A 25,841-nucleotide genomic window follows, 5' to 3' on the forward strand; every position below is an offset into this window, starting at 1 on the left:
TGCAACTAGTACAGAATGCTGCGGCACGGTTTTTATCTGGTAAAAGGAAATTTGAGCACATTACTCCGGTCCTGGCCTCCCTGCACTGGCTTCCAATTGAATTTAGGATTCATTTTAAAGTTCTTTTATTGGTTTTTAAATCTTTAAATGGTCTGGCACCTGCATATATGTCTGATTTGCTGAAGCCCTATGTCCCCACTCGTTCACTCCGGTCAGCTGAGCAGCTGTTGCTCTCAGTCCCCAAATCACGGCTGAAACTGAGAGGAGACCGAGCGTTCTCTATTGTGGCTCCTAAGCTTTGGAATAATCTTCCTCTTCACATTAGGCGATCGACATCAGTGCTGGTTTTTAAATCTAGATTGAAAACGCATTTTTATTCACTGGCTTTTGACTCAGTGGTTGACTGACTTGTATTTACTTATATTTTATTGTTTTCGCTATGTTTATTATTTTATCGTATTTATTATTCTTATGGTATCTATTATGTTTCTATTGTTCAGCACTTTGGTCAGCCTTGTGTGTTTTTAAAGTGCTATATAAATAAACGATGATGATGATGATGATGAGAACATGAAAAGGTACAGCAGAGAATCTGAAGCCAGGGGGCTCAAGCTGTTTTCACGTTTACATCCTACAGTTTAATGCAAATATGTGTCATTTCTACTCTGTGCATTTTCAAAACAGGCTCATGACTTTAGATTTAAGACATCTGAGAGAATTTTTTATATCCCAAACATCCCCAAACATTAAACCAGATTTAGCTTGTCAGACACTCAGTGTTGAATGACAGATAACTTCACTCAGAGATGCTGTCTGAATCCAAACCGGTCATTTCACAATAGATTGTGTTGGTCTGTGTTCAGAAATATGCAGTTTGTTATCAGATCAGCTTCATAACGCCCATCTGGGTTTTTTATTTCTGCCTGTAGCCTCATGCTAACTTATACTGCTTTGTAAAAGCTGCACGGTGGCTCAGTGGTTAGCACGCTCATAGAAAGGAGGTCAGCTTTTTCTCCCCATGCTTTCATGAAAGACTTTCTTATTCTTCCTTGTCAAATAAAGTTTTAGGAAAATCTGGACTGAAGTTATATGGTAGGTCTTCTCTTCTTCTCTTGTGCCTTTTTCAGGTGTTCAGTGTGAAACAGCCAAAGCTGACCTCGTGATGTTGGTGGATGAGTCTGGGAGCATCAGCAGAAACGACTTTAGAGTCATGAAGTCATTTCTTATTGAGATCGTTAAAAACCTCAACATCGGCCCGGACAAAGTCCAGATTGGTAAGATTTTATTGTTATTCATACTGCTGGTAATACTAGTAGTTACAGAGTTTTTATTAGTCTGATTAAAGTATCTCTTGGTAATTTTGTAGACAATGCTCATAATTATCATGTTTTAGAGACTTTGATCTCTTTTTTTTGTTTTTCTGTGTAAGTGTGTACTTGTTTCACACAAAGCTGTGTGCTTTCTGTAGGTCTGACATCATTCGCTAGAGCACCAATGACTGAGTGGTACTTAAATTCCCATCTGACCAAGGATTCCCTGACAGAGGCGATAAAAAGATTAGTACAACTTCTGGGACCATCATACACAGGTGATGAAGCAGCACGTTGTCCAGTCTACATCAGACTGTCACCACAGACTGTGAGAGCTGAAATGGGAACCAAGTTTAGTTTCTCTAAATGAGGGAAGGAAACTGAGTGCAGTTTGATATGGTCAGTCATTTTTAAATTAAAGGAAAATTACTACTTCAAAAAAACGCAGTAGAAACACATCAGGATTAAACCCAGAATCAGAAACTCTGTGATTGGATGTTTCTTCCAGTAGTTTTTATGTCTGTGTTCATGTTTGTTGTTTTGAATCCCTGAACTTTGTAAATCTACACCTGTTGTTACCTGTTCTCTTTCCATCATATAGGAAAAGCTCTGAGATACATCCTCCATAACCAGTTTAAACCCTATATGGGAATGCGTCCAGACTCCAGAAAGATCGTTGTTCTGATCACAGATGGAGCAGCAAATGATGACATACATCTGCCCTCAAAGAACCTGAAAGACACAGGCATCGAGGTCTACGCTATCGGTGAATGATTTCTGCATTGATTGATTTAGTCTGAACAGTGTGGTGGTGATGGTGTTGCACTGACAATGTTGCATGGAGGGGGTGGTACCTTTGGACTGTTAGACCAGAGGGTGTACTGCAACTATAGGACATCACACTCCTCAGTCTCCTCTGGAAAGTCTGTCTCAGGGTGCTGGGAAGGAGAGTATGTCCGTTAGCCTAACCTTGGATTCAGGAGGATTTGCTCGATTTACCGGTCGATCAACGTCCCAGCTGTCACCTATGATCATGAGCTTTAGGTGGTGACTGAAAGAACAAGATCGCGAATACAAGTGGCAGAAATGAGCTTTCCCTGAAGGGTGGATGGCCTCTCCCTTAGAGATAGGGTGAGGAGTATACGTGTAATACGCGTGTTTCACAGGTCTGTCACACATGTGACAAACACGTCACATGTGTGACAGACCAAAAAAAGGACCAGCTGAAAACATTAATGATACATGTAGAGTGGATTTGGTGTGTCATCCAGGTTTCATTCCAGTTTTCTTTTTCTTTGTTTGTTTGTTTGTTTATTTTCTCAGTATAAATATATTTTCCTCTTTCAGGTGTGGGGGCTGCCCCAGAGAGGGACATGAAGTCCATCGCCTCTGATACTGATCACATGTACCTTATAGAGGGCTTCAGTTCTCTCCATGCTCTGGTCAAGAATGTCTCCATGAACCTCTGTAACAGCACTAACAGCTTAGGTACAGTAAGAGTCCTTCATCAGTTTACAGTGACACGTGACTTCTCTGAGGAGTTCTTCTCTTAGTGGGCTGCTTCTCACACAGAGCTTTTCTACTCCATTTCTATATGCTTCCTTACAACCGGGTTCAACACTGCTTCACAAACACTTTCATGAAAGATAGTCAGATTGTCATAGAGAGGCATCACTGCAGTCTGGCTACAGACCTGCAGGCTAGTCTGAGTTAGCTGCTGCTTTATTCATTTTTATTGTCACCAGAATAATAGACATGTGTGCTGCTAACAGCACCTTCAAGTTTTAGGAAAAAAGGATTAAATATTGAACCCTTTTCTTCAGGAGAGCTGGAGACTATCCATTAGGGCTGGGTATCGTCACTGATTTCTAGAATCGATTTGATCCGCGATTCGATTCGATTTGAATCGGGGAAATTTTGCCTCAGACAGAAATATTATAACTCAGATCATGCATCAGTACATTTCCAAATTTTTGTATCTATAAAAAGAAAGTTGACACTTGCGAGACATAATCAAAGGTGTAAGCATCACAGCAGATGCCTTTGTGTCAAAGTAACTGAGGATAAAACACAGAAAAACGTGAAGGTGATTTTCCTGGCCTTGGATTTTATAAAATAAAAATATTCTGCAGTAGATCAAAAACGAAAGAAAACCGTTAATCAACATATGAATATTACCTGATGCTGCTGAAGTGAAGCAGAGCAAAGTTACAGAGGTTTTATTAGAGACACAGCTAAGCGTTTTGCAATTTTGCATAATTTTAAAAATGTTTAAATTTGTTCAGTAGCCTATTGAATAGCAGAAATTGGATTTTCTTTTTGGAAGTAAGTAAAAGGGGAAAAAAAACAGCGGCCGACAGCGCTGTAAGAACGGTAGACTTGTGCGTAACAAGCAAGCAAATAATGAAGAAAACAGATTTTTAGACGGGAAACTGTTCATGAAGTACAGAAAGAGAGAGAGAGAGAGAGAGAGAGAGAGAGAGAGATTTCAGTTTTATTTGTCATATGCAAGTTGGCACAGGGTTAACATCACAATGAAATGTATTTGATGAGCAGAAAACAGTCACTCAGCAGAATGGTACAGTAGAAAAAAAAAAAATATATATATATATATATATATATATATATATATATATATATATATATATATATATATATATATATATATATATATATATATATATATATATATATATATATATATATATATATATATATATATATATATATATATATATATATATATATATATATATATATATATATATATATAAAAAATAAAAAAATAAAAAATAAAATAAAATAATAAAAAATAAATAGAAAAATAGTAAAGAGCAAAATATTAATAAGATGTAGTAAAAGAAAAAAGAGATTTACAGTTAACTGACTAAATATAAATATATGTACACACTAGTGATTAAATAAAGAAAATCTTAAATAGGAATGTGTGTGTGTGGGGGGGGGGGGGGGGCAGATGGGATATTGCACAGGAATGAGCAGCAGTACAAACTAAACAGTACAAAAGTTTTTTGTTTTTTTGTGGCAGTTGTTACAGTATTGCACTTTTTTTTAAAAAATATATAAATATCAATAAAGTGGAGTAACCAGTGCAGATTAAACAGAGTACTTGTGAAGCTGCAGGGTAGCTTCTGAGTGCGTCCTGTGGACTGTGTTGTGTGTGTTTAAGTGTTGTGGTTGAGGTGTCGTATGGCTTGATGGTAAAAACTGTTTTTAAGTCTTGTAGTCCGAGCAGACAGACTCCTGTAACGTCTGCCAGATGGTAACAAGGAGAAGAGCTGATGTGCTGGGTGGCTGTGCTCCTTGATGATGCTGTGTGCTTTACAGAGACATCGCTGAAGATAAATGTCCTGAATGGCAGGAAGCCTCATGCCAGTGATGTGCTCTGCTGCCTTCACCACCCTCTGTAGTGCTTTACGGCTGCTGGCAGAGCAGCTTCCGTACCAAACTGTAATGCAGCTCGTCAGCAAGCTCTCGATTGCACACCTGTAGAAATTTGAGGTGATGTTGGCGTTCATGCCACACTTCCTCAGCCTCCTCAGGAAGTAAAGCCGCTGGCGAGCTTTCTGATAGCAGTGTCTGTGTGAAGGGTCCAGGAGAAGTCCTCGGTGATGTTGACTCCAAGGAATTTGAAGCTGCTGACCCTTTCGACCGTGACACCGTTGATGTGGATGGGCTGGTGTTCCCTGACTGGTCGTTTCCGGTAGTCCACTATCATTTCTCTAGTTTTGCTGATGTTGAGAGTCAGGTTATTTTCCAGAGATCTGTGCATGAAGTGTGATTTTATTGTGGTGGAAGCAAAACAGCAAAATCAGAGGGAATTCATGACGATGTTTATGTGGAGCGTAGTTTGGATCTTCTTTTGCTGCTGGTTCGGTCAATATTGTTTGGATAGAGATAAAAACCTGCAGCTTCTGAATCGAGCGCAAAAAGGGCGTAAACACAAAGCGCGGATCCGCCGACGCTTCAGAATCAGCGAGCTGTCGGCTTTCAGCCCCGACCGTGTCCGTGCCGTCAGGTGAGAAAAGCGAATTCTCACTGATTCTGTCCGCGCTGTGTGTTTATGTCTTTGTGCAGAATCCGTGTACCTGCTCTCATTTACTGTCTTAGCTGTTTGGTGAAATTTTGTAAGGTTTAACATGAGATTCTGGCGTTTCGGCCAAAATAAATTTATATTTAAAAATCGATTCAAGATTTTAATGAACCGATATCATGTTATCCAAGCCAGAATCGATTTTAATCGATAAATTGATAATCAAAACCCACCTCTACTATCCATCCCTTCTAGGGCGAGGGGCGGGGCACATCTGCAACAGGTGAACAGTCTATGACATTACTAGGTTAGGATGTCCTGAAACCGGTTCACCAGCTCATTCTAATATAACAAACACAAGTGAAGCTTTGGTAAAGTCAAAAATCTTCAGATTCCATAAAACTGTTTGACAATATTCATATTTTATCTGTTCATCACCATAATCCTCAGTCTCTGTCCTCTCCCCTCTCTACAGACTCTGTGAGGCTGCTGAATGGTTCCAGTCTGTGTTCAGGCAGACTGCAGGTGAAGTCTAACCAGAGATGGTCCTCAGTGTGTGAAGATGACTTTGACCTGCAGGATGCAGAGGTGGTCTGTAGGGAGCTTGGCTGTGGGCCTCCTTCGCTCCTCCAGGGGGCGCTCTATGGAGAAGTGGAGGCTCCAGTGTGGAGCAGAGAGTTCCAGTGTGGAGGCCATGAGTCTGCTCTCCTGGACTGTAGAAGCTCAGGCTCAGTGAGAAGCAGCTGCTCACCTGGCAAAGCTGCTGGACTCACCTGCTCAGGTAGAAGAGGAGCTGCAGCTTTGGTTCAAACTCACTTTATTCTCTCACTGATGACTCTCTGCTTTCTGTCAGAGCCTGTCAGGTTGGTGGGCGGAGCCAGTCGCTGTGCAGGTACACTGGAGGTGAGACGAGGAGAGTGGAGACCAGTGGCGATGGATATCTGGACCCTGAAGGATGCAGCTGCTGTCTGTGGACAGATGAACTGTGGTTCTGCTGTTTCTGTAGGAAATACACAGAGTTCTTCACAGAGATCGGTGTGGTGGGTGGAGTCACTCTGTGTTCAGGCTGGATATGCTCTGAAAGAGTGCGCATCAGCAGATCGCTCTGACTCCACCCTGGATATCACCTGTTCAGGTAAGTCTGTCACAGACATCATCTTGGATGTTGAAGTTTCTCTCTTACCTGTCTCCTCTGTGACCGTGGTAGAAGTTCACTGGACGTGTTCATGGTCTCCTCATTTGGTAGGAATGTTGAGACACCACAGTCTGGTTGTCAGTCCATCATCATCATCAGTTGGTCTAAGAGTAAAATAACCCACCGCCTTGTTTCTGAATATTCATTACGTTGCCTCTAGTATCCTTTAGTAAGTTTAAGGTGCTCGATGAATCTGCAGGATTCCTTCTGAATCCAGATCTGCCTGGAGACCATCTGGTAAGAGATCATATCAATGCTGATGCCGACAGGTTCTTGGAACATCACCGTAATCAGACTTATTTTCACCTCAGATACACGACTTAAAATGTTGTGACTCGGGCTAAATTTTGACACTGACACATGAACAGATACAGTGGCTTGCAAAAGTATTCGGCCCCCTTGAACTTTTCCACATTTTGTCACATTACAGCCACAAACATGAATCAATTTTATTGGAATTCCACGTGAAAGACCAATACAAAGTGGTGTACACGTGAGAAGTGGAACGAAAATCATACATGATTCCAAACATTTTTTACAAATAAATAACTGCAAAGTGGGGTGTGCGTAATTATTCAGCCCCCTGAGTCAATACTTTGTAGAACCACCTTTTGCTGCAATTCCAGCTGCCACTCTTTTAGGGTATGTCTCTACCAGCTTTGCACATCTACAGACTGAAATCTTTGCCCATTCTTTGCAAAACAGCTCCAGCTCAGTCAGATTAGATGGACAGCGTTTGTGAACAGCAGTTTTCAGATCTTGCCACAGATTCTCGATTGGATTTAGACACCAGACAGGTCAGGGATAAAGTTATTGAGAAATTTAAAGCAGGCTTAGGCTACAAAAAGATTTTCCAAGCCTTGAACATCCCACGGAGCACTGTTCAAGCCATCATTCAGAAATGGAAGGAGTACGGCACAACTGTAAACCTACCAAGACAAGGCCGTCCACCTAAACTCACAGGCCGAACAAGGAGAGCGCCGATCAGAAATGCAGCCAAGAGGCCCATGGTGACTCTGGACGAGCTGCAGAGATCTACAGCTCAGGTGGGGGAATCTGTCCATAGGACAACTATTAGTCGTGCACTGCACAAAGTTGGCCTTTATGGAAGAGTGGCAAGAAGAAAGGCATTGTTAACAGAAAACCATAAGAAGTCCCGTTTGCAGTTTGCCACAAGCCATGTGGGGGACACAGCAAACATGTGGAAGAAGGTGCTCTGGTCAGATGAGACCAAAATGCAAAACGCTATGTGTGGCGGAAAACTAACACTGCACATCACTCTGAACACACCATCCCCACTGTCAAATATGGTGGTGGCAGCATCATGCTCTGGGGGTGCTTCTCTTCAGCAGGGACAGGGAAGCTGGTCAGAGTTGATGGGAAGATGGATGGAGCCAAATACAGGGCAATCTTGGAAGAAAACCTCTTGGAGTCTGCAAAAGACTTGAGACTGGGGTGGAGGTTCACCTTCCAGCAGGACAACGACCCTAAACATAAAGCCAGGGCAACAATGGAATGGTTTAAAACAAAACATATCCATGTGTTAGAATGGCCCAGTCAAAGTCCAGATCTAAATCCAATCCAGAATCTGTGGCACGATCTGAAAACTGCTGTTCACAAACGCTGTCCATCTAATCTGACTGAGCTGGAGCTGTTTTGCAAAGAAGAATGGGCAAGAATTTCAGTCTGTAGATGTGCAAAGCTGGTAGAGACATACCCTAAAAGACTGGCAGCTGGAACTGCAGCAAAAGGTGGTTCTACAAAGTATTGACTCAGGGGGCTGAATAATTACGCACACCCCACTTTGCAGTTATTTAAATGTTTGGAATCATGTATGATTTTCGTTCCACTTCCCACGTGTTCACCACTTTGTATTGGTCTTTCACGTGAAATTCCAATAACATTGATTCATGTTTGTGGCTGTAATGTGACAAAATGTGGAAAAGTTCAAGGGGGCCGAATACTTTTGCAAGCCACTGTATATAAAGACCTGCAAAGGTCCAATAAACCACCTTTGTGTTATTTCCTGCTTTAGCCGTGTCTCCAGAAACACCTCAACAGTGGAGACTTTGAACACGCTCGGCTTTGTTTTTATGACCTCGTCCATCTCAGGATGCAGCTGAGGTCTTAGCCACAGACTGTCAGTGAGAGCTCAGTGAAAAGTTGGCTTTACCAGGATGTAAACCATCACCTGACCCTGTTCAAGTTTCATCAATAACCAGACCTGCTCCTCTTTTCACTGTCAAAGACATGAACCAGCAGATCGGAGGATACAAATATGAGCTAATATTAAAGCAAAGATTACTTTAGGAGGAGACCATGTTCAGGTCAGCAGCAGCAGTCGTGTTTGAAATGTTGATTTTTGTGAGGATGGTTAAGTATGGATTTACTTTCTGACTTTAGTCTTTATGGATTAACTGAAGATGTGATTTAAGGGTTGATGAGGTGAAAGAGAAGAAACGACTGACACATGCTGATGATTTTATAATGTATGTTTCAGGATACAATAGAATAGATTTTATTTTGAACTTGTAAATATAACTAAAATAACAAGAAAACATTTAAACACACACAAAAAACAAGGTAAAGACATGAAGTTGTCATGAATAACTCTACATCTGTAAAAGGAGTTTGATGAAGTTTACACTAATTTGTTCATTTCAAATTTTATAATTTGCAAATCAATGTTCAAAGTTCAAGATATGACAAAAAAATATACGTTTAACTAAATACAAGCCTACAGTCATATACAGTAGCACATAAGCTACACACCCTGTGATTAATGCGTCTCTGTCCTCTCCCCTCTCTGCAGACTCTGTCAGGCTGCTGAAGGGTTCCAGTCTGTGTTCAGGCAGACTGCAGGTGAAGTCTAACCAGAGATGGTCCTCAGTGTGTGAAGAAGACTTTGACCTGCAGGATGCAGAGGTGGTCTGTAGGGAGCTTGGCTGTGGGCCTCCTTCGCTCCTCCAGGGGGCGCTCTATGGAGAAGTGGAGGCTCCAGTGTGGAGCAGAGAGTTCCAGTGTGGAGGCCATGAGTCTGCTCTCCTGGACTGTAGAAGCTCAGGCTCAGTGAGAAACAGCTGCTCACCTGGCAAAGCTGCTGGACTCACCTGCTCAGGTAGAAGAGGAGCTGCAGCTTTGGTTCAAACTCACTTTATTCTCTCACTGATGACTCTCTGCTTTCTGTCAGAGCCTGTCAGGTTGGTGGGAGGAGCCAGTCGCTGTGCAGGTACACTGGAGGTGAAACAGGGACTGTGGGGATCTGTGGAGGCCTCAGGCTGGACCCTGATGGATGCAGCTGTAGCCTGCAGAGAGCTGGACTGTGGCTCTGCTGTTTTAACAGGAAGCAGAAATGCATCCTGGGATGGATCAACGTGGAAGATCAAACCTGACTGTGTTAAATCTGGATCTACACTGAGGGAGTGTGCCACATCATCCCAGTCACCCACCGTCCTGGAGCTCATCTGCTCAGGTAAGGGAGTTGCTGTGAGCCAACGGAGTTTAACCTTAAACGAGTCGAGTAAAGTTCAACCAATCATCTCTCTGTTTACAGACCTGCTGGTTCAGCCAATCATCTCAGCGTCCTTCTCGTCCAATGACAGGGACTCCCAGGTCCAGCAGCAGGAGTCTTCTTGGGCATTAAAAGGCTCCAGCTTCACCATCAGCTGCTCCATCCAGCCTCAGTACCCAGGAGGCTCTTTCCAGCTCACCTTCACCTCCTCCAACACCAACAACAACTACACCCAGCCAGCTGTCAATCACTCTGCCCACTTCCTGTTCCCTGCTGCAGAGCCCGCCCACCAAGGAACCTACAGCTGTGTTTATCACATCTTCGTGTTTTCTCGTAGCTTCTCCTCTGAGAGCCGTCAGCTGTCTCTCACTGTCTCAGGTGAGCTCAAGCAGAGTGGAGCTCAGGTGTGAAACAGCAGCAGGTCCCACCTGACGTAGACTCAGATGGAGTCAGATGTAGGTGGGGCCTACCTGATGTTTGTGTTTGATGCCAGCTGTTGTTCTCCTAACATCTAATGTGACGGCTGAATGTGTCTCATCAGATCCAACAGTGTTTGTCATCAGACTGCTGCTCCTGCTGCTGAGCCTGCTGCTCTTCATCTCTGCCGTCTGTTTCAGCCATAAGGTACCGTGCACACGTCTGCTGATCAGAGGACGCTCTGGAACCAAGCTCTCGGCCCGTTTGAAGACTCGCTGACTCACACCTGTGTGCTGCTGTGTCTCTGCAGGTCACCGGGAGGCAGGAGCCCCGCCCACAGGAGGACCCGGAGCTGGATGGTTAAAGCTGGCAGTGTCCAGAAAAGCAGGCAGCTCAGCAGCGCCTCCACATGGTGGAGGAAGTGTTTGCATCCTTCACCACAGTGTGAACATGAAGTACAACCACAGTAAACTGTATATCACATCATCAGGTCATGTGTTACTCCTGTATTAAAGTGTGAGCATTAATACTTGTTTATATTTACTGCTTCCAGCTTCTTCCAGTCCTGTTTGTATTCTTGCTGTACCATACCATCTTTATTTATAAAGCACTTTAACATAAAACCAGGGTTCACAAAGTGCTGTACATATGCAAATAGCATAAGCAAAGTAAAAATAAGATAAAATAAAACAAACAACTAAATAACTAAAATAAAATAAAACATGTTAAAACAAACTGAGTCAACCCCCTTAAACAAAGGCTTCAGCGAATAAATATGTTTTAAGAAGAGTTTTAAACTCAGAAAGAGAAGAGGCCTGTCTAACGTGCAAGGGCGATCATTTCACAACTTTGGAGCAGCTACAGCAAAAGTATGATCACCTTTAAATTTATACTTAGTTTTCGGTACCTTAAGGAGCTGCTGATTGGTGGAGTAGCTCCCAGAGGTAGGGGGGACAAGGCCATTAAGAGATTTAAGAACAATTTAGAGAATTTTAAAAACGATCCTAAAATGTACAGGTAGCCAGTGGTGTGAAATTAAAATGGGGTAATGTGCTCAGACTTTTTTGTTCCAGTTAAAAGACGTGCTGCAGCATTTTGCACAACCTGCAGACGCCTAATAGATCTATCACTAACCCCACAATAAAGTGTCTTACAATAATCCAGCCTAGATGGAATAAAGGCATGGATTACTGTCTCAAAAAGCTGTTTTGATAAGATGGGCTTTATTTTGGCTAATTGCCTCAAATGAAAAAAGCGAGATCTTACAACAGCTCTGACCTGGCTTTCAAGTTTAAGATCTGCCTCCATTTTAACTCCCAGATTAGTGATGACTGGTTTAACATACTGTGCCAGTGAACCAAGATCTATAGTAGTGGTCTCAGAAGTGCCACCAAAAACCATCACTTCTGTTTTCTGCTCATTAAAATGTAAAAGGTTCAAAGCCATTCAGGCCCTTATTTCATCAAGACATCTGAGCAGAGGGTCTACTGAGAAGCCATTTATCTTTTTAAGTGGAAAATAAATCTGGGAGTCATCGGCATAACAGTGGAAAGAAATCCCACGTTTCCTGAAAATAGACCCATGGGGTAGGAGATAGAGGGAGAATAGAAGCGGGCCTAAAACTGAACCCTGTGAAGAGAAGAAGCAGAGGATACAAACTCACTGAGTTTCACAGAGAAAGTTCGCTCTGCCAAACAGGATCTGAACCACTGCAGTGTGGTACTCCTAACACCCACCAACTGCTCTAAACGGGAAATTAAAATGTTATGATCCACTATATCAAAGGCAGCAGTTAAATCTAAAAGCACGATAATAACAGTCACCTGAGTCAGTTGCTAAAAACACATCATTAAAATCTCTTAAATGGGCAGATTCGGGACTATGTAGAGCTTTAAAACCAGACTGGAAAACTTCTAAAATACCTTGTTCTTCTAAAAAGGACATTAATTGCTTGTAAACCACCTTTTCAAGAACTTTTGAGATAAAAGGCAGTTTGGAAATAGGTCTGTAATTTGCAATAATATCAGGATCAAGAGCAGGTTTCTTGAGTAGAGGCTGAATCACTGCATGTTTAGGATTCACAGGTACAACACCAGAGGACAGACTACTATTTACAATGGATTGTACAACTGATGCTATAGTGAGAAAAACCTCTTTGAAAAATCGAGGAGGGGGAGCATCATAAGGGGAACCTGAGGGCTTCAGGTGAGAAACCAACTCCTGCAGGCAGAGCAAAGAAACTGGCTCAAACCTGTCAAAGACAGCAGAGCTGCGCTTTCACAGATAGCACTTTATCAATAAAGAAGTGTAGGAAGTTTTCGCAAATTTCCTGAGAGGACTCGACACCAACCGTCTGTGGAACATGAAGGATAATGTCAATAGTCTTAAATAAGACATGAGGCTTACGACAATTTGCCTAAATAATAGCAGCAAAATGTTTACTCTTAGCATCTTTTACAGTCTTCTGGTAGGAATTGTAGTAATTTTGTAATATTTGGTATGACACCTGCAGTTGATCCTTCTTCCATTTACGTTCAGCTCTCCTACACTTTATTCTGGCAGCACGGGTGTCTTCATTCAGATTTGGCTTTAACTTGCCTAAGCTTAGACGGGGCCACCGAATCTGAAACGGTTTGGCAGACAGAGTAAAGCCATGCGCTCAGCTCTTCTATATCATTACATATGGAATCAGGAAGGCTGCAGTTCTGATTAAAACCAATAGAGAACTGACCAGCAGAGGAAGGGTTAAAAATGCGACAGCACAGAGCAACAACAGGAGGAAGATTAACTTTGGTACAAGGAAGGGAAACCTCAAACAAGACAGGCTTATGATCCAACCATACAATATCTCAAAGCTCTAAGTTAGAGACAGGTAAACTGTGAGTAAAAACAAGATCCAACGTGTGCCCATATTTTTGTGTAGGCACAGACACGGATTGCACAAGATCAAAAGAATAAATCAGATTTAAAAAGTCCTTTGCCATTGGCTTGTCAGGGCAGCACACGTGAATATTGAAGTCCCCAATAATAAGGACATGATCATATTTTGGCATAATTTCAGCCAACAGATCAGAAAAGTCATTTAAGAAATCCTTATTGTATTTGGGGGGTCTGTAAACCACAGCACAGAGCACTGCGCCCTAGCTCAAACACATTCAGTTCAAAGCTACTCGGTGATGTTGATAAGGGCAGTGGTTTACATTTACACTGCTTCTTAAAAATAACCGCTAGTCCTCCTCCTCTGCCTGATATTCGAGGAGAGTTTAAAAAGCAGCAGTCATCAGGTAAGAGATCTGAGAAAACGCTGGACTCACCGGCCCTCAACCATGTCTCAGTTTTACAGAGGAAATCCAGTCCTTGGGTCATAAATGAATTCTTTCAAATGAAAGTTTTATTACTCAGCGATCTAGTGTTCACCAATCCAAACCTGGTGGAGGTCAGCGTGCTCGTGGCTGACTGCGAGACCCGACACAGCGGCCGCTGTAAAATCAATGTGTGACTATTTTCATAATTAATTAACTGATTGATCAGATTGTGAAAGTTCTCCAAACAGTGAAAGATGCTTGTTTGAATTAATATTTTAGGTGTCCAAAAGTTAATTCTGTTCATCTGGACGTGGCGTTTTCAGTGCAAGAAACGTTTGGGGAAACCTGCAGTCAGCTGAGACTGAGGAAGTCACCTGGATGAGTGACGAAACGTTTCTCACACAAAACGCTACGTCCAGATGAACAGAATCAACCTTTGGAGATTTACTTACCTGGATGACTGAGCATGCATCAAGGCGAAATATGTTAGGTGGTTTATTTTCTGAAGTTGACGTTTTATGTGTGAATCCTGTCCTACCAGATGGGATAAGATCTTGGACCTTCATTACGGATCGGTGGAGAACGCTTATAAATCCCTCCCGCTTCCTCCTCTGGCATCTTCTGCCCATCTATAGGACTTAAAACAAGAGAAGGACTAAGGATGTTGACATATGGTCAGAAGAATCTTTGCTTATTTTGCAGGAATGTTTTAATTGTACAGATTACAAAGTTTTTACAAAGGTGGATGTTACTGTAGCTTATATGCAGTTTTTTTTAAAGATGTGATTGTACCCTGTAAGCATGTTAACATTTACCCTAAAAATAAGCCACTGGTCACCAAAAGTGTTAAATCATGTTTAAGGAAAAGAGACAGGCTTTTAAAGAGGGAGCTGTTACTGACTTTCACGAAGCCACCCAAGACCTGAAAACTGAAATCCTGAAAGCAAAACTGAGTTACAAAATCCTTCTTGAAAGCAAATTTGCTGCAGAAAATCGTGGTTCTTCCTGCACATGTATGAAAACCACAGCATGGCTTCAAAATCCCCAGAGCAGCAGTCAGATCAACTTAGATGGTTTTAACTCACACAGATTTTGCGAACGCCTTGAATTTGTTTTATTCTCGTTTTAGTTCTTCTGATTTTAGCGAGGATGTTTTGGACCTGAAACAGAAACTGAAACATACTCAGCACATGTGTCAGAGCAGATATGGAAACAGGGCCGTCATTAAATATGCAGATGACTCTGTTATTGTCAGCTTACTGAAAGAGGGTGAAACTAGCCACGGTCCAGTCATTGATGACTTTGTTTAGTGGTGTCAACTCAGTTATCAATGCTCAATTATGGTTCCCATCCTCTGTGAGGTGAATTTCAGCTTCTTTCCCCTGGATGGAGGTTTCTAGTCCCAAGTTGCAGGACGAAGCGTTATAAAAACAGCTTTGTCCTGCTGCCGTCACTGAACTCAGTAAGAACTGTTTTATTTGATCTCGTCTAATTACCAAACTAAATAGAATAGGTAAACTAAACTAGGTGTGTGTTTTGTCAGGGGATGGCAAATACTGTCATTTTTCTGTAAAGCAAATTTACCTACAAGAATAAATAAAGTAACCCTGAACCATGAATGCTCTGCACCTTATCTCCAATATATATTATACAATATATCTACACTTTATTTTACTTCATCTATATTTCAAACTACATACTTTGTGTGGAATCTATTATTGGAATCAGTACTTGTGGTTAGAGTTGGATGAACTCTGTCTGAACACACGCACCTGTTCATAAATATGTCACAACAGTCATTTTCCTTTGGCTATAAAAATATCACACTGCCCATGATAGCAATGACCACCAACCATAAATGTGGCAGGACAGTAATAACTCCTGCTAATAATAATCATAGTAATAACATTATAATTTCCCCTGACCCTGTTGACCGTAACTGTAAAGGATAACTGTCTCGTATTCTTTGTAGGTAATGACTCAGTCTGCAAGCTTGGCATTAAAACTTTACAGGTTCTCTATGAAACTGATGCTTTTAAGGTCACTCAGCAGTCACAGAAATGATCTGATTCAAGGAAATGAAAAATTATGAGTAATATACCTGACTACCATGATTTTCAGTTAATCTCTCATATTTACTCTTATTGGTATCTTACCTTATATGATTCATTTAATAGATATATAGAATCTCATTCTAAATCTGTTAATCCTCTCGTTTGTCATGGTACTGCTGCGACAGGCAGGATGAAGGATCCAAATGCAGAACTCGTGAAAAACAAAGGAGTGAACTCAGGGAGGCACCTTTAATGCTGTGTCAGCAAACTCGAATAATACAAACAGAGGAAAAGAAAACAAAACTAAGGAACTATGAACGGAGTCTGAAGTAACCTGGATGCCAAGGAGCTCGGAGAAACATTCACAACACACGGGGTAACAACATAACAACTGACAGAGGAAAACACAGCGCTTAAATACACCAGGAATAACAAGGGAATGGGAAACAGGAGAGAGACACAGCTGGGACTAATCTAACCAAACGAGACAGGGAGGAAGCAAAACTGAAAACAAAACCATCAAAGTAAAAGAGAAAATACAGGACAGGCACGGAGACGCTGACAAGGCTGACAGGGAGGACAGAGCAAACATGGAGCTCTTAGAAATCAAGAAGGGAGCAAAGACTGGGTGGCTGTAGCTCAGGTGGCAGAGCAGGTCAGTCACATCAGAAGGTCAGTGGTTTGATTCCTGGCTGCATGCCAAATTTCTTTGGGCAAGATACTAACCCCATGTTTGCCTACTGGTGGCGCCAGTGTCCGGCAGCCTCGTCTCTGTCAGTGTGCCCCAGGGCAGCTGTGGCTACAATGCAGCTGCCATCACCAGTGTGTGAATGACTGAATGTAGTGTAAAGTGCTATGCAAATGCAGGCCATTTACCGTTCACTTTTTCACACCACTACACGTGTGTGTACAGGAAATGTGGTCACTAATCTGCTGCTAGGCAGACTCATCTCAGTGGCAAGTCATAAACCGGATATCTGATGGGTACACAGATAATCACTGAATCAATGTGAAACTGCAGACAGCTACAGGATGCATGTTTGTAGTTTCAATGAGGTTCTTGGACATTTTGTTGGTTACCGTGACAGAAAAGATTAGAAGAGTGGAAGTCACAATTAATTTAATTAATTTAAATCTGATTTTAATTTGACCAATCACCTCCTCTCCTTCTGCTCCTTGTGCTCCTCTGGACACATGCATCACTGCCTCTACTTTTTCCACTGTCTGCTTTAGTTTAGACAACCTGCTGAAAAACAGATTGCTGAGTATCAATGCCCGTGAGCAGGAGGGCGTTTTGCTATCACTTTGATAACGAAATCATAAAACAATGACTAAAGACAAACAGTAAAATACTGGGGCAACCTGAGGAGCTACCACAGCTGTAGTGATCACAGCAGCAGCTGTGGGCTGCAGAAAAGGGCCGAGGCAGGGTTAACCACAGGCCTTACAGCATTACAGAGGTGAAGAGAGCCACATTGTGTTTCTGTAATCTAGTTCATCTTTAAGATGTTAGTGTCCTCATTTCTGAGAAGCTGCTAAGCAGAGGACAGCTCACAAGACCAAAGGACATAGCAGAAGGAACCAGAGATGGCTCACCTGCAGGTTCTGCTCATGTTGCTGTGGAGTTCAGGTAGGACTCAAAACCCTCGTCTCGAAAATGTTGAAATAAATGGAATTATCTTATTTTAAGATGGTCTTCAGAGGGATTAAAGAGACACAGCGCGTAAAGTTAATCTTACTATAAATGTCTGATACTGAGCTGGGATTAGAGTCAAACAGAAAAACTCTATGTCTGTTATTCATGTTCAGGGTTCATGCTTGATGTTGACCAGCTGTCAGGAGGCAGGAGGGAACATGTCTAAACCGTTCTTCACACTAAACTTTGACCATCGTCTGTTAATTCAGGTTATTTAAAGTTTGGTGTCATATCAGCTTCCTCTCAGGATGAATACAGATGAAATAAAACATTAAACTGCTAACATGTCATCATTCAAGCGAGAAACAAACCTCGTCTGCAACAGCTGTCACTAGCAGTGGGTTTGTGCCGTTTATGATCCGTTTCCTCCTTGTCTGATATTCAGGTTCATGAACGCTGAGCTCAGATTTAGCAAACTTTTCCTTTAAAATCCTTTGTTTGCTGTGACACACCCCCACTCTTTCCACACTGTAAGGAGTTTATGGTAAACCTTGAGTTGGCCACACGTTAGCTCATGTAGCCTTAATGTGACATGAAGGTTGCAGATTGAGCTGTTTCGATCATCAGTGTGTGCTTCATGATGATGCTTGTTTGATGTTTTCTCCTCAGGACTCTGGGCTGAAGGAAAGCACGACTCAGCAGGTAAAGACGGAGGTTTGACATCGGAGGCGATGTCACTTTCTCTTTTCCTGATAGTTGTCATTGCTTTCTCTTGATGAGCAAAACCTTGTAGTTATTTAGACATTTGTGTAATTACCTGATTAGCAGCACAGGAAACAGATCATCATTGAGACAGTGTGACCATCTTTCTGTGTTTAAAAACTGCTGCCAGCATTTAAAATCAATGAAATATGACTGTAGGTCAGTGGCAGATAATTTTCTGCCTTTTGTAGAATTATTTAGTGATTATATAATAAATTATCACCAGATAAAGTGAGATTTGGCAGCATTTCTTGGGGAAAACATAGAAGTGCTTTCTTTGTGGACGCACTGTGGTCAGGTGACCTGTGTATTCCCACTCACAGCAGGTATAAAGGTGTGACAAGTGTTGCAAAAAGTACAAAATACAATCAGCTCAAAATCCATATCATACTGGTCCGGACGTTGCTCATGGCAACAGTGATTACTGAGATGCTTGATTAATTCCAGATCCATATTTAGGGCACATTTAAAAACAGAAAGTTTGCCCAAAGTGCTGAACAAAAACAAAACAAGAGATAAAACAAAAGATAAAACAACTCACATAAAACAAAAAAAGAGAATCACACCTGAAATCAAACTGACGCCTGTCCAAACGCTATTGAAAAAAAGATGTGTTTTCAAAAGAGACTTAGAAACAGGAAGTCTGTCTAATATTTAAAGGCAACGTATTTCAAAGTTTGGGATCCACAACTGAAAAAGCTCTCCTCTGAGTTCCAGCCTAGTTTTTGGGACAACCAAAATCGTCTGGTCGGCTGATCTAAGGGAATATCAGGCTGAAGTACAGCACAAAGGTGTGGAGAATAAGACTGTGTAGGCATTTATAAGCCAACATTAGGACTTTGAAATGAATTCTGTGATAAACAGGAAGCCAGTGACTAGAACATTCTGAAACGCCTGCAACTAGTACAGAATGCTGCGGCACGGTTTTTATCTGGTAAAAGGAAATTTGAGCACATTACTCCGGTCCTGGCCTCCCTGCACTGGCTTCCAATTGAATTTAGGATTCATTTTAAAGTTCTTTTATTGGTTTTTAAATCTTTAAATGGTCTGGCACCTGCATATATGTCTGATTTGCTGAAGCCCTATGTCCCCACTCGTTCACTCCGGTCAGCTGAGCAGCTGTTGCTCTCAGTCCCCAAATCACGGCTGAAACTGAGAGGAGACCGAGCGTTCTCTATTGTGGCTCCTAAGCTTTGGAATAATCTTCCTCTTCACATTAGGCGATCGACATCAGTGCTGGTTTTTAAATCTAGATTGAAAACGCATTTTTATTCACTGGCTTTTGACTCAGTGGTTGACTGACTTGTATTTACTTATATTTTATTGTTTTCGCTATGTTTATTATTTTATCGTATTTATTATTCTTATGGTATCTATTATGTTTCTATTGTTCAGCACTTTGGTCAGCCTTGTGTGTTTTTAAAGTGCTATATAAATAAACGATGATGATGATGATGATGAGAACATGAAAAGGTACAGCAGAGAATCTGAAGCCAGGGGGCTCAAGCTGTTTTCACGTTTACATCCTACAGTTTAATGCAAATATGTGTCATTTCTACTCTGTGCATTTTCAAAACAGGCTCATGACTTTAGATTTAAGACATCTGAGAGAATTTTTTATATCCCAAACATCCCCAAACATTAAACCAGATTTAGCTTGTCAGACACTCAGTGTTGAATGAGAGATAACTTCACTCAGAGATGCTGTCTGAATCCAAACCGGTCATTTCACAATAGATTGTGTTGGTCTGTGTTCAGAAATATGCAGTTTGTTATCAGATCAGCTTCATAACGCCCATCTGGGTTTTTTATTTCTGCCTGTAGCCTCATGCTAACTTATACTGCTTTGTAAAAGCTGCACGGTGGCTCAGTGGTTAGCACGCTCATAGAAAGGAGGTCAGCTTTTTCTCCCCATGCTTTCATGAAAGACTTTCTTATTCTTCCTTGTCAAATAAAGTTTTAGGAAAATCTGGACTGAAGTTATATGGTAGGTCTTCTCTTCTTCTCTTGTGCCTTTTTCAGGTGTTCAGTGTGAAACAGCCAAAGCTGACCTCGTGATGTTGGTGGATGAGTCTGGGAGCATCAGCAGAAACGACTTTAGAGTCATGAAGTCATTTCTTATTGAGATCGTTAAAAACCTCAACATCGGCCCGGACAAAGTCCAGATTGGTAAGATTTTATTGTTATTCATACTGCTGGTAATACTAGTAGTTACAGAGTTTTTATTAGTCTGATTAAAGTATCTCTTGGTAATTTTGTAGACAATGCTCATAATTATCATGTTTTAGAGACTTTGATCTCTTTTTTTTGTTTTTCTGTGTAAGTGTGTACTTGTTTCACACAAAGCTGTGTGCTTTCTGTAGGTCTGACATCATTCGCTAGAGCACCAATGACTGAGTGGTACTTAAATTCCCATCTGACCAAGGATTCCCTGACAGAGGCGATAAAAAGATTAGTACAACTTCTGGGACCATCATACACAGGTGATGAAGCAGCACGTTGTCCAGTCTACATCAGACTGTCACCACAGACTGTGAGAGCTGAAATGGGAACCAAGTTTAGTTTCTCTAAATGAGGGAAGGAAACTGAGTGCAGTTTGATATGGTCAGTCATTTTTAAATTAAAGGAAAATTACTACTTCAAAAAAACGCAGTAGAAACACATCAGGATTAAACCCAGAATCAGAAACTCTGTGATTGGATGTTTCTTCCAGTAGTTTTTATGTCTGTGTTCATGTTTGTTGTTTTGAATCCCTGAACTTTGTAAATCTACACCTGTTGTTACCTGTTCTCTTTCCATCATATAGGAAAAGCTCTGAGATACATCCTCCATAACCAGTTTAAACCCTATATGGGAATGCGTCCAGACTCCAGAAAGATCGTTGTTCTGATCACAGATGGAGCAGCAAATGATGACATACATCTGCCCTCAAAGAACCTGAAAGACACAGGCATCGAGGTCTACGCTATCGGTGAATGATTTCTGCATTGATTGATTTAGTCTGAACAGTGTGGTGGTGATGGTGTTGCACTGACAATGTTGCATGGAGGGGGTGGTACCTTTGGACTGTTAGACCAGAGGGTGTACTGCAACTATAGGACATCACACTCCTCAGTCTCCTCTGGAAAGTCTGTCTCAGGGTGCTGGGAAGGAGAGTATGTCCGTTAGCCTAACCTTGGATTCAGGAGGATTTGCTCGATTTACCGGTCGATCAACGTCCCAGCTGTCACCTATGATCATGAGCTTTAGGTGGTGACTGAAAGAACAAGATCGCGAATACAAGTGGCAGAAATGAGCTTTCCCTGAAGGGTGGATGGCCTCTCCCTTAGAGATAGGGTGAGGAGTATACGTGTAATACGCGTGTTTCACAGGTCTGTCACACATGTGACAAACACGTCACATGTGTGACAGACCAAAAAAAGGACCAGCTGAAAACATTAATGATACATGTAGAGTGGATTTGGTGTGTCATCCAGGTTTCATTCCAGTTTTCTTTTTCTTTGTTTGTTTGTTTGTTTGTTTATTTTCTCAGTATAAATATATTTTCCTCTTTCAGGTGTGGGGGCTGCCCCAGAGAGGGACATGAAGTCCATCGCCTCTGATACTGATCACATGTACCTTATAGAGGGCTTCAGTTCTCTCCATGCTCTGGTCAAGAATGTCTCCATGAACCTCTGTAACAGCACTAACAGCTTAGGTACAGTAAGAGTCCTTCATCAGTTTACAGTGACACGTGACTTCTCTGAGGAGTTCTTCTCTTAGTGGGCTGCTTCTCACACAGAGCTTTTCTACTCCATTTCTATATGCTTCCTTACAACCGGGTTCAACACTGCTTCACAAACACTTTCATGAAAGATAGTCAGATTGTCATAGAGAGGCATCACTGCAGTCTGGCTACAGACCTGCAGGCTAGTCTGAGTTAGCTGCTGCTTTATTCATTTTTATTGTCACCAGAATAATAGACATGTGTGCTGCTAACAGCACCTTCAAGTTTTAGGAAAAAAGGATTAAATATTGAACCCTTTTCTTCAGGAGAGCTGGAGACTATCCATTAGGGCTGGGTATCGTCACTGATTTCTAGAATCGATTCGATCCGCGATTCGATTCGATTTGAATCGGGGAAATTTTGCCTCAGACAGAAATATTATAACTCAGATCATGCATCAGTACATTTCCAAATTTTTGTATCTATAAAAAGAAAGTTGACACTTGCGAGACATAATCAAAGGTGTAAGCATCACAGCAGATGCCTTTGTGTCAAAGTAGCTGAGGCTAAAACAAAAAAACGTGAAGGTGATTTTCCTGGCCTTGGATTTTATAAAATAAAAATATTTTGCAGTAGATCAAAAACGAAAGAAAACCGTTAATCAACATATGAACATTACCTGATGCTGCTGAAGTGAAGCAGAGCAAAGTTACAGAGGTTTTATTAGAGACACAGCTAAGCGTTTTGCAATTTTGTATAATTTTAAAAAGTTTACATTTGTTCAGTATTGAACAGCAGAAATGAGGCTTTCTTTTCAGAAGTAAAAGGAAAAAAAAACAGCGGCCGACAGCGCTGTAAGAACGGTAGACTTGTGCGTAACAAGCAAATAATGCAGAAAACAGATTTTTAGACGGGAAACTGTTCTTGAAGTACAGAGAGAGAGAGAGAGAGAGAGAGAGCTGTGCATGAAGTGTGATTTTATCGTGGTGGAAGCAAAACAGTAAAAGTCAGAGGGAATTCATGACGATGTTTATGTGGAGCGTAGTTTGGATCTTCTTTTGCTGCTGGTTCAGTCAATATTGTTTGGAGAGAGATAAAACTAACAGCTTTAGAATCAGCGCAAAAAGGGCGTGAACACAAAGCGCGGACCCGCCGACGCATCAGAATCAGTGAGCTGTCGGCTTTCAGCCCCGACCGTGTCCGTGCCGTCGGGTGAGAAAGCCGACGTCTGCAGGCCGCGCTCTTTGTGCAGAATCCGTGTACCTGCTCTCATTTACTGTCTTAGCTGTTTGGTGGTTGTTGAAATTTTGTGAGGTTTCACCTGAGATTCTGGCATTTCGGGCAAATTAATGTTATATTAAAAAATCGATTCAGGATTTTAATGAATCGATTTCACGTTATCCAAGCCAGAATCGATTTTAATCGATAAATTGATAATCAAAACCCACCTCTACTATCCATCCCTTCTAGGGCGAGGGGCGGGGCACATCTGCAACAGGTGAACAGTCTATGACATTACTAGGTTAGGATATCCTGAAACCGATTCACCAGCTCATTCTAATATAACAAACACAAGTGAAGGTTTGGTAAAGTCAAAAATCTTCAGATTCCATAAAAACTGTTTGACAATATTCATATTTTATCTGTTCATCACCATAATCCTCAGTCTCTGTCCTCTCCCCTCTCTACAGACTCTGTCAGGCTGCTGAATGGTTCCAGTCTGTGTTCAGGCAGACTGCAGGTGAAGTCTAACCAGAGATGGTCCTCAGTGTGTGAAGCTGACTTTGACCTGCAGGATGCAGAGGTGGTCTGTAGGGAGCTTGGCTGTGGGCCTCCTTCGCTCCTCCAGGGGGCGCTCTATGGAGAAGTGGAGGCTCCAGTGTGGAGCAGAGAGTTCCAGTGTGGAGGCCATGAGTCTGCTCTCCTGGACTGTAGAAGCTCAGGCTCAGTGAGAAGCAGCTGCTCACCTGGCAAAGCTGCTGGACTCACCTGCTCAGGTAGAAGAGGAGCTGCAGCTTTGGTTCAAACTCACTTTATTCTCTCACTGATGACTCTCTGCTTTCTGTCAGAGCCTGTCAGGTTGGTGGGAGGAGCCAGTCGCTGTGCAGGTACACTGGAGGTGAAACAGGGACTGTGGGGATCTGTGGAGGCCTCAGGCTGGACCCTGATGGATGCAGCTGTAGCCTGCAGAGAGCTGGACTGTGGCTCTGCTGTTTTAACAGGAAGCAGAAATGCATCCTGGGATGGACCAACGTGGAAGATCAAACCAGGCTGTGTTAAATCTGGATCTACACTGAGGGAGTGTGCCACATCATCCCAGTCACCCACCGTCCTGGAGCTCATCTGCTCAGGTAAGAGAGTTGCTGTGAGCCAACGGAGTTTAACCTTAAACGAGTCGAGTAAAGTTCAGCCAATCGTCTCTCTGTTTACAGACCTGCTGGTTCAGCCAATCATCTCAGCGTCCTTCTCGTCCAATGACAGGGACTCCCAGGTCCAGCAGCAGGAGTCTTCTTGGGTGTTAAAAGGCTCCAGCTTCACCATCAGCTGCTCCATCCAGCCTCAGTACCCAGGAGGCTCTTTCCAGCTCACCTTCACCTCCTCCAACACCACCAACAACTACACCCAGCCAGCTGTCAATCACTCTGCCCACTTCCTGTTCCCTGCTGCAGAGCCCGCCCACCAAGGAACCTACAGCTGTGTTTATCACATCTTCGTGTTTTCTCGTAGCTTCTCCTCTGAGAGCCGTCAGCTGTCTCTCACTGTCTCAGGTGAGCTGAAGCAGAGTGGAGCTCAGGTGTGAAACAGCAGCAGGTCCCACCTGACGTAGACTCAGATGGAGTCAGAGATGTAGGCGGGGCCTACCTGATGTTTGTGTTTGATGCCAGCTGTTGTTCTCCTAACATCTAATGTGACGGCTGAATGTGTCTCATCAGATCCAACAGTGTTTGTCATCAGACTGCTGCTCCTGCTGCTGAGCCTGCTGCTCTTCATCTCTGCCGTCTGTTTCAGCCATAAGGTACCGTGCACACGTCTGCTGATCAGAGGACGCTCTGGAACCAAGCTCTCGGCCCGTTTGAAGACTCGCTGACTCACACCTGTGTGCTGCTGTGTCTCTGCAGGTCACCGGGAGGCAGGAGCCCCGCCCACAGGAGGACCCGGAGCTGGATGGTTAAAGCTGGCAGCGTCCAGAAAAGCAGGCAGCTCAGCAGCGCCTCCACATGGTGGAGGAAGTGTTTGCATCCTTCACCACAGTGTGAACATGAAGTACAACCACAGTAAACTGTATATCACATCATCAGGTCATGTGTTACTCCTGTATTAAAGTGTGAGCATTAATACTTGTTTATATTTACTGCTTCCAGCTTCTTCCAGTCCTGTTTGTACCCCTAAAATAATGACTGCAGCTAATCATCACCGATCGATCAACATGTGACTATTTTCATAAATAATTAACTGATTGATCAGATTGTCAAAATTCTCCAAACAGTGAAAAATAGTTGGTGTATTTTGTGTCTGCTCTGTGACCTTTGACCCTCCCGTGTGCAGCTGCAGACTGTCTCACCTGTCCTCTGCTCCCAGCTGGGGACAGGTGAGACATTTTATGTGAAGTTGGTCGCCTTCTTGCTCCAACCTGTTTTTTCCTGTTTCCTTCTTTGCTCCTCAGTTTAGTTTCTTGGTTTCAGGTTAGTTTCCTCCTCTGGTGGATTTCCAGGATCTCCTGTTCTTCAGCGTCTTCTGTTCAGATTGTTTGATCAATAAAGCTTCTTTTGTATGCTGAGTTTCTGCATGCTGCATTTCTTCCTGACACACTGATGTGGCCGTCAGTGAGATGAGCGCATGTGCTGGGTTTGTACCAATGCTGTGTTTTTACACGCTGGAAACATGAAATGCGTC

General features: G+C 42.5%; 2 protein-coding genes across 2 annotated transcripts in view; both read left to right on the plus strand.

The window, feature by feature from the left end:
- Positions 1–10,785, plus strand: part of LOC135933529 (scavenger receptor cysteine-rich type 1 protein M130-like) — a 58,045-nt gene extending 47,260 nt beyond the window's left edge. The window contains exons 11-16 of the mRNA XM_065471611.1: positions 5,837–6,142; positions 6,215–6,496; positions 9,369–9,674; positions 9,747–10,028; positions 10,347–10,460; positions 10,618–10,785. Of these exons, the coding sequence (XP_065327683.1) occupies positions 5,837–6,142; positions 6,215–6,496; positions 9,369–9,674; positions 9,747–10,028; positions 10,347–10,460; positions 10,618–10,763 (1,436 nt within the window). The 3' untranslated portion in view covers positions 10,764–10,785. The remainder of the gene's footprint in view (positions 1–5,836; positions 6,143–6,214; positions 6,497–9,368; positions 9,675–9,746; positions 10,029–10,346; positions 10,461–10,617) is intronic.
- A 6,645-nt stretch (positions 10,786–17,430) lies between these two features.
- LOC135933530 (uncharacterized) lies at positions 17,431–25,423 on the plus strand. The gene is made up of 9 exons (XM_065471613.1): positions 17,431–17,473; positions 20,264–20,410; positions 21,048–21,212; positions 21,798–21,938; positions 23,639–23,944; positions 24,017–24,298; positions 24,380–24,715; positions 24,881–24,963; positions 25,067–25,423. Exons 1-9 carry the CDS (start codon positions 17,431–17,433, stop codon positions 25,118–25,120), a joined length of 1,557 nt encoding a protein of 518 aa, XP_065327685.1. The 3' UTR covers positions 25,121–25,423.
- Positions 25,424–25,841: the final 418 nt, after the last annotated feature.

This window comes from Pelmatolapia mariae, linkage group LG8 (genome assembly GCF_036321145.2).
Source record: "Pelmatolapia mariae isolate MD_Pm_ZW linkage group LG8, Pm_UMD_F_2, whole genome shotgun sequence".
Lineage (NCBI taxonomy): Eukaryota > Metazoa > Chordata > Actinopteri > Cichliformes > Cichlidae > Pelmatolapia > Pelmatolapia mariae.

Coding starts and splice junctions, on each gene's coding strand:
- LOC135933530 (XM_065471613.1), top strand. CDS start 17,431: ATGGCTCACCTGCAGGTTCTGCTCATGTTGCTGTGGAGTTCAG. Junction 21,213..21,797: donor CATCGAGGTCTACGCTATCG/GTGAATGATTTC, acceptor TTCCTCTTTCAG/GTGTGGGGGCTGCCCCAGAG. Junction 24,299..24,379: donor CCTGGAGCTCATCTGCTCAG/GTAAGAGAGTTG, acceptor CTCTGTTTACAG/ACCTGCTGGTTCAGCCAATC.